The 9,056-nt window shown below is 36.9% G+C and overlaps 1 protein-coding gene across 1 annotated transcript; it reads right to left on the minus strand.

The window, feature by feature from the left end:
- LOC18605384 (probable serine/threonine protein kinase IRE) lies at window positions 1–8,803 on the minus strand. Its single transcript, XM_018117383.1, has 17 exons — window positions 8,290–8,803; window positions 7,942–8,012; window positions 7,661–7,804; window positions 6,027–7,385; window positions 5,385–5,557; window positions 4,912–5,161; window positions 4,724–4,816; window positions 4,499–4,639; window positions 4,302–4,394; window positions 3,929–4,130; window positions 3,735–3,820; window positions 2,473–2,561; window positions 1,710–1,761; window positions 1,571–1,627; window positions 1,296–1,454; window positions 790–870; window positions 1–508 (listed from the first exon to the last, which is right to left on the minus strand). Exons 1-17 carry the CDS (start codon window positions 8,801–8,803, stop codon window positions 419–421), a joined length of 3,654 nt encoding a protein of 1,217 aa, XP_017972872.1. The 3' UTR covers window positions 1–418.

Here is a 9,056-nt window from a genome sequence, read left to right on the forward strand (position 1 = left end):
GAAGGTTTCATTAATTATCTAATAAAAAGCATAGAAATTATATACATAAAAAAAAAAAAAAGGTGATCATAACATTAGGGAAACCAAAAAAGGTGGGGAGGGAGAGAGTGCAGAATTGATGTAATATCACAGGCTTCGGCAATTCATTTGTACTGTATGCTGATTAGAAAAATCAACTGCTCCATTTCCGGTTGGAGCCCACATTGAACCTCGTCTTGGACCTCTTAGTTGAAAATAAGATATCAGCTCCGTTTCCGGTTGGAGCCCCGGATGAACCTCGTCTTGAACTTGTCAGGTCAGAATAATTTCTTCCTCAAGGATTCATAGATGAAAGCGATTGTGTCAAAGGTGAAACTGACACATGAGGGAACAGATGAACAAATAATGTAATCAGATATACACATTTGCCAACTCACGGTCATGGCACAGACGGTTTGGGGGCTTCTGCTGATTCTTTGGCGCTCTTTACGACCAGATCATAATTGATAGAAGCCAGCTGAGACAAATTCTGTGAAAATAAAAACTCCAGTGAATTCTACAAACACTGCAGCATTAGTAATATACAATTTCTATTTTCTTTTTCACAAAGACAACTGTTCTCCCTCCATCCCTAGGGATCAAATAGAATTACTCCGTGCACCAATACGATAATGCTTGAAGATAAAAGTACAAAGTCTTATAAACCCATTTTTTAATGTGCAGGGATCATCTAAAATGACATCCAATTTTTCATTTCCATCTGCCAAGTTATAAGGGAAATAGATAAATAGCAGTAGTAGTCATTCTCACCTTGAATGAGAAATTACTAAATGAGTACTTCACAGCAAGGGTTGGGGCACTGAAGTCCGCCAAACTGCCACATTCATCCCCCTGTTTCATGAGCGTTAGAATTCTCACAATGAAAAAAGATAACGGTCACATAGGTGATTGTTTCCAATTAAATAAGCATATCTGGGCAATTCTTAAGATGATGGATATGGCAATCATAACTCTTCAAACTTATTCAGTCTTCTCTCTTTTAAACACAAATAATGTTATTTAGTCCATGTAACTGTTTATGGATAGGAGCATTTTTTTCCACATAAAAAGGATCATTATTGAAATCTCTTCAACCAACTATGTCCTAGCAACTATTGAAACTAAACCCTTTTATAACCAAATATATGGAACATAGAAATTGCATCCTTGATTTGCTCTATGTAGCACAGACATCATCAAATCATGGTGCCATCCAGTGTAGCTCCTTGTGGAAAAGATATAAACAGATACTAAAAAAATCTTAAATTTACACATACATCTTCATCCTGCATGTTGCTGAGTGAACCGCTGCTACAAGTGTCAGTCATGTCATCAAAGTCACTACTTCCTTGAACTTGTTCATCTTCTGGGCTCCATATATACCGGCTCATAAAGTAACTTGTATCATGTGCTTCAGTTGATGGTATGAACATAGCCTGCATCCCAGTAAAGAACCTCACTAAGTGCTGCAAATATGTAAATCTCAAATCGTTTTTACTTTTGGTCCAACTCAGTTACTGTTTTAAAGGATGATGAAATTAAAATAGGAGACCTTTTGTCTTGCAAGTGTGTCCCAGTTAATATCCTTGAAGAAAGAATGTTGCTTCACCTGTCAGAAATATTCAATGAGCTTTAATATTATTGTGAATTCTATACATAGAAGCCTTTGCTAGTGGCTATTAAGTGATTACCTCTTTGGCTCCTGCAGATCCTAGCCTTTCACTTGGATTTTCTGTTAACAATCTGAAAGGGAGTAAAACAAAAGGTTTTAAGCATAAGGAAATCTTTTACACAATTCCTCAAACCACAGCAGGGTTGAAGGGCCTCTATAACCAAATCAACACTATAACTAACATTGGTGTCAATACTGTTTTAATGGATGCCATATACTGTTGTCATTAAATAATACTGCCATATAAGGAGAAGCATTTCTTTCTTTCTTCTTTTTCTTGTTTTAATTTTCTTTTGAAGAAAGGATGAAGCCTTTCTTGCATTTCTATTTAGTTGAATATCATCAGATGTGATGCAAGATGGAACGCTAAGAGAAAGTTTAAGGACAGTAAAAACTGCCAAGAAAATAGCTATATATGGATTCAGTCATACATTTAACTAAAGTTTAGTCACCAACTAGGCACGGCCATCTAGGTGCGTTCCACTTAGTTTATGGTCATGCTCTTCGGAAGATGCTCATACATTGAAGTTTTCTGTACTAGTGCAACACTTATTTTGTCACCATCATGCAACGAAGATTTTAGTAACACTGAACCTACTTCGAGGAATTAATGCACTCAGAATTTTGACCGTACATACTGTCAATAGGACAATGACGGAATTCCCTTTTGTCTTTCCAGCAAAAGACATCGTAACAATCTTCATGATAGATAACAGATATCATGAACATTACTCCAAGGTCAACATCCATAAATTGCAGAAACATTTGTTTGTAAATCTTACTTGTCAATCAGATCATATGCTTCATACGACATCTCCTCTGGTACCTTGGGCCAGGGTATATATCTATTCATTATGTTGTCAAAAATTAGCTGTAATCAGCAAGACAAAGTAGTAATAATGTCAATCCATGACCACTTTATCAATGATAGAACATTAAAAATGGAAAAATATCCTAAGTTCAGGGGATTCTATTTAAATTGAAGGATATCCACATATTGAACTTAGGAGTAAATCCTTGCGATCACATCCAAGGGTTATAGGGCAGATAAGATAACATAGAAATTCAATTTTGCAGGATACTATAATTATGAGGATGTAATGTCTAAAGGTGGGTTTTAAAATTATTTAAAGAACCATTCATTGGAAAATGATCGGCAGGGTTTCCTCATCTTCTTACTTATCAGAGGTATCTATGCGAATTTGTTTTCAGGTGATATTTATAAGCTGATGTCTTTTTCCTTGGGCGTGCTTTAGGAAGGTGAACCCCTGTTTGGGCTTCTACCTCCTCATGTCTCTTGCCTTGCCAAGTGTTTGTATCAGCTTTTGATACTTAAATAAAAATTTTTCATTGATCGAGCGAAAAAAATCTATGCAAATTTGAGGATCTATAGTCTGGAGTCCGGGAGTAGTGTTTTACATTGTACGATAATATTTTAGCATCCTCATACTATGAGCCATATGAGAAAACAAATTAACTCAAATTTAGACCTATCACAACTTCAAAACTTTCAAACAGAAGTGAGGCAATGAAAGCATGGCTTCAAAATCCTCTGTCACTCATTTTCTTTTTGAAAATTTTATTTAGTGTTTTAAATATGTTTTAAGTGTTTGTTTAATCAAGGCTAAAAGCAAGAATATTGTTGCCACACCAGCTATTTTTTATCTCAACATGCCAGTGTGCTCAATTATCCATTTTATGTATCTTTGCTTCCAATGCTAGTTTATTATCTGAATGAACAATGCCCATCAAGTGCTCAGGTTACATGAATGAATTTGTACTTATAGAAGCTAGTGAGCAGTGAAAAACTAAGCCAGAGAAAATATTTCTGAGCACCGTAAAAAAAAAAGGTGGGAGGGGAGGGAACAATCCATCTTAAAATTGATATATAATGAACCAGACAAATCTGGTTTGAATTATGTGAAAATGCCTCAGTACTCCTTTCGAAAAAGAAAAAAGCAATGTTCTGATCAAAAAGAGGAAGACCAATTCGTTCATATAAATAACTGTTATCCAAAATCATTTTAAGTTTTGGATGTCCTACCTGTGGGGTTTCAGCATTGAATGGAGGAAGACCTACAAGTAGTTCAAAAAGAATGACCCCTACAGACCACCAATCAGCAGCTACACCTACAGAGAAAACACTGTAAGAACTAAAAATACTCAAGCCAAGAAAAAAGGAAGGAAATTTTGAACTTCATAATAAATGTGTTATCTGATTTGCAGATAGCGGCTGACCATGTCCCATGCCAAGAAGTATCTCCGGCGCTAAATAGTCAGGGGTGCCAACAACTGAATGCTTCTGACGCTGTTCTCTCTTTAGTGAAGGTTGTTCTTCGGGTTCATCATCTTCCAGAAATCCACTACTGCCAAGTGATGGACCTGATAAGTCATCTGTACTGTTGATAAGACCAACCTTTGAGAGCCCAAAATCTGTCAACTGTAACAGAAAGGATAGAGCTTTGTGAGAAGTGATGAGTAACTTTCTCATATGGCAGCATCAAAAAATTAGAAGAGGTTCCAACAATGCAAGCAAAATAAAATATTGCCTAGTTTATCTTTATGTTGCAATGATTTTGTCTTTGTGATAAATAAAATCAAAGCTATTGACCTTGACGTGACCATCTTGGCCAATCAACAAGTTGTCTGGCTTCAGGTCCCTATGTATGACATTTAAAGAATGCAAATACTCCAAAGCAAGAACCTGAGAAATATAAAACAAACTATTTGTACCATTGTGAGAATTTTATTGAGGCCAACGCAGATACACATATCTTATAAAAAGCAGGATATAATTGTGGCCCTTACAACTTCTGCAATATATACACGCCCCATATCTTCATCTAAGCAGCCTAGATTTCGCAACAAAGAGAAAAGATCTCCACCATTTAAATACTCCATGACTAAGTAAAGGTTTTCTCTGCATGTAAAGGAGTAAAAGAAACGGACCTGTTCAATGATCAGATGAATTCATATCAGCAAGTTATATACACAAACTGCATACACTAAAACAATTGTAATATTGAAGCTCACCACAAAAGGGTTGCGGACAGAAATTAGGATGTTACGCTCAGCCAAAATACTTTCAACTGCATTTTTACGAATCATGTCTGCCTTCTTTAAAACCTGTATGAGTAGAAATAACATTTAGTTACTACAAACAATTACATGAAAAATGCATCTGTAAGTATCAACCATTTTCTGCTTACATACACACTGACCTTTATAGCAAATAAGTCTCCAGTTGCCCTTTTTCTAGCAAGGAAAACTCGCCCAAATGCTCCTCGGCTGACTGGCTTCATTATTTCAAAATCTTCTATAGATGTTCGATCCTTACCACATGGATTGATAGGACTTGCACGTAGACTACGAACTGTATCATCATCTACTGGGCTATCTTCATCAGCCATATGATTTGATGAGTCAATTTTTTCATCCTCTATCTGCCCACAAAGATGCACGTATTTTTCCCTATAATTAAAAAAATAATCATATAGATCAGAGAACGTATGGGTGGTTATAGAATAAAAAGCAGTCAATATAAATGTTATTAAACAAATGAAATGGTAATGGAAACATAGGCTAAAAGTTCATCTTTTAGATTTGGCAATAAATTCTACTGATTAGAAGCTATCAATAAACTGAAAAAGAAACAAATATATGACTATAAATCTTGGAATAGAAGTTAACTTACTGTAATAGTTTCTCTATACGCCTTCCAAAAGTTTCTACAACAAGGGCATCTGCCTTCCTATCTTGGATGGCATATTTTAGCTCGTCCAGTCGTTCAAGCATATACTCTAATGTACTGTAATCACAATCATTTGCATTTGCAACAGAACGAGCAGTATCTAGCAACTTGTGTATCTGTAAATTTATAACAAAAGAAACTCTAAAATCAACATCAGAATTTGCAACTTGAGCACCCAAATCAATTGCAAGTGATGGTCATAAGGTCTCTGTATACAAAATCACATAATAGTAAAGAATGTGGATGTCTTAGTTTGAGAAGCTTATTGTTGCAAAACAGAATATCACTGTAACTAGTTATTTGAAAAGGAAAATAAAACTTGATGGTAGTCATTGCAGACAGCAAAAATGAAAAGCTGACATTTCTCAACAGCAAATAAACAATTAAACAGTAAGTCAGACCATTGTGATTATGATGTAGAATCAAAACTGCATATAGATAAATAAATCAACATTAAGCAAGGAAGCAAACAATAGGGTTCATGTTGGAAATAAAATTAGCAAGGGCATGCTGAACACTTATTAACAGAATATTGATTCAACACAAGCTTAAGCACACAGAAATATAACTTATGACAAGGATGACCTGTTGGTGATTCTCAAGCTCTGTTATTCTTCTCTGTCCACTCAACAGCAATTCAATCTGGCTAGTTCTTGGAGTTAACAATGGTGATCGTGGTGTCAAGCTTCCTCCTGATGATGTGCCTAGATCAGGTGTGGCTAGATTTAAATGCGCTTCAGATGATACATGATGCAGAACATTCAGGTCATCCATAACAAATGCATTATCAACATCAGGAACACAATCAAGCATGTCTTCGGAGCATCGTCGTGAATGACTGCTACGGTTTGGTGACAAGTCATCAATATCTTCATGTGTACTTGATGTAGAAACTCTTGTAGCCTCAAAACTTTCACGTGGAGTGTCTGTACTTTTGGGTGTACTTTTTGGCGTCCATGATACAAGAATTTTGTCGAGGGTTTCTGCAACTCTTTCTAGCCGTTCATTTACAGTCAAGCCTTTCAAGTCACATCTATCAGCAATGGTACATATTCGAGAGTGCTCTTCCACATGTACAACTGGTATTTCAACCTCACAAATACGACAAATCATCGAATTTTCATATGCTACACTGTGATGATCACCCCAAAAAGGCCAAGAAGTTTTTTTTGTTCTAGAAGATGGATGATAGACTGATGGAGTTTCAAGAGTTTCAGTTCTAGGAGTTTCATCCTTAGCTTGAGATTGTTCTGATCTATCTTTGGAATTTGTATCAGTAGTGTCATGTCCTTTACGATTTCTCGCAGCTGCACATGGAAGTTTCTTCCAGGATGACATCCTATAGCTGCTTGCAGCTGAATCACCACTTGTGGCAGTGTCAACCTCTGCACTTTCATTTGCATTACTTACATGTTGATCAACATGATCTTGTCTCATCATCAAACTGCTTTTCTCTTGCCTCTGTGATTTCTTCCTCTGTTTCTCACTTACTTCCTTCCCACCACTTAATTGACCACTAATATTCTGCTGTGCAAATTCGCACATCTGTTCTGGATAAACTCCAAGATCACTAAGTTTGTGAAGCCCCAGAATGTGATCTTCAACATAACCACTCTCTTTATAGAACTGCACAAGCCGGGTGCATCTGGTAAGAATAAAAAGCAGCCGCGTGTGTGCTTGTTTGAGGATCCCCATTGGTAGCTCTTGTCGTCTATCATCTAAATTCTGAACAATGCCTTCACATTTGACCCAGAATTCACAAGCCGGCATCTTTGCACAACGCCGTGCTACAAGGAGCAAATCCTCCACACTCTCTCTCCATTCAGGATGAGACTCTGATGTCTTTTCAAGCATCCCCACCAAATCTCCAGCAAAAACAGCCAAATCGGAGTTCACTTCCTCTTTCAATCTGTCAAACTTCACCCTGATTGCCACCTGAACCTCCTGAAAATTGGATTCATTAAATACATTTCTGAACGTAAGATAGCTCAACAATAAGATAAACCAAAAGCAAGAAACTGCCAAAAAAAATTAAAAGTAGAGTTCACAAGCACCGAAACAGAAGCTTTTAAATTGCGTTTGAAGCCATTGTGAGGAACAAAGATCTTTGTACAAATTAGTTGAGGACTTAATCCAGAATTGCTCATTAAATAACTGGTATAATTTGTACTGCTTTTTTCTTGTTCCGCTTCAATGAAAAAAAAAAAAAAACAAGTAACCTCTATGTGGCCGAGAGCACGAGACTGCCAAAGAGGAAAAGGCCGTACTCCTTTGGAATTAAGCTCATGAGAGAAGCTCTTGACATCAGGAGCTTTCATCTTCCGCCCACTGGTAACACGCATTATAGCCTGGAAACGTGGTGACTGCATTTTCTTGGCAAAAGCAACATGATTACTCCACCATAAACAAAAATAGAATAAAACCAAAAAAGGAAAAGCCTGTGTAACATAGTACCATCTAAAATGTCTAATTCATCAAAAAAACCCTCTAATCAATTTACCTCTAACCCCGGATTGAGTGGTGATGGAACCCTTAGTGATTTTGATTGAGTGCTCCATGCAACTTTTTCCTCTATAAACACCCAAGCAATCACCAAGAAAACCAAATCAGTTATTCATTCATTTCAAAAAATACTTCAATCATACTTCTTATCTTTGATTTCTTCCATCATGGGTACGTATATTCCACAAGATTTCAAACTTCACCTTGTTCAAGAGAGTTTAAAAGAATAATAATAAGAATCACCCCCAAAAACAAAAAGGTAAAATTAAAATTAGAAAAGTTATTCAATTTTTATTCATACGTACATACATACATACATATATTTCGAGAAGAAAGTGATCGGTACCTTGATAATCAATGGGGCTATGGTTGGAATGAGAAGTGCAGGCTTCCATTCCAGAGATCAGCTTTTCCTTATTAGAGACGCTTCCGAGCTTACTATCTACATGTCCAAGATTGGAAGGCGTTCCGGCGGAGGAAGAGAACCTGAGAGGAGACGGCAGTGGATTGGATCTTGTTCTAATGTGGTTTAATCCTAGAGTAGACGCTAAAATTATCGTCGAATCATTGTCGCCTCGCATGTTTCGTTTAACTAATACGTTCTCATCGTAGCTACCGAAGCCAAAATCTTCTTCTTCTGCTTCTTCTTCTTCGTAGATGACTTCATTGTCATCAACTTCATCCGCATCGTCGCTGCTGCTTCCGCTACCTTCTGATTTCTCTGCTGGTTTCCGTTGGGACCGCTGAATAGGGATCGGAGGGATCTTACGGAGCTTCGTCATTGACGATGATGACGATGTCGTCGTCGGTGTGGCCGTTGGATTTTGATTTCTATCCGTCGACGACATGTCGTTTTTCATTTACGGCGCTGCGATGAAGAGCGTGCTATTACACTTATGATCATCGTCCCATTACAAAAAGAAGAGATGATATTTTTTAAAATTTTAATTTAATTCATTTTTTAAAAACTAAACTCGAGGAAGGAGAAGAAAATCTGGGAAATTATTTTGGGATGAAAAGAGAGTGAGGTTTCGCGGGAATGGTGCGTTCAAGGTTGACACGAAGGATAACAGTTTGTTGCATTAGGTTGGTTTCGCTTGTATTATTATTATT

Source organism: Theobroma cacao, chromosome 3 (assembly GCF_000208745.1).
Source record: "Theobroma cacao cultivar B97-61/B2 chromosome 3, Criollo_cocoa_genome_V2, whole genome shotgun sequence".
Taxonomy (NCBI): domain Eukaryota; kingdom Viridiplantae; phylum Streptophyta; class Magnoliopsida; order Malvales; family Malvaceae; genus Theobroma; species Theobroma cacao.

Bases quoted from the DNA above. Each gene is read 5' to 3' on its own strand.
- LOC18605384 (XM_018117383.1), bottom strand. From the start codon at position 8,803: ATGAAAAACGACATGTCGTCGACGGATAGAAATCAAAATCCAACGGCC. The intron at 7,805-7,941 runs GTAAATTGATTA...AAGAAAATGCAG, and splicing joins CACTCAATCCGGGGTTAGAG to TCACCACGTTTCCAGGCTAT. The intron at 871-1,295 runs GTATGTGTAAAT...CTCATGAAACAG, and splicing joins GCAACATGCAGGATGAAGAT to GGGGATGAATGTGGCAGTTT.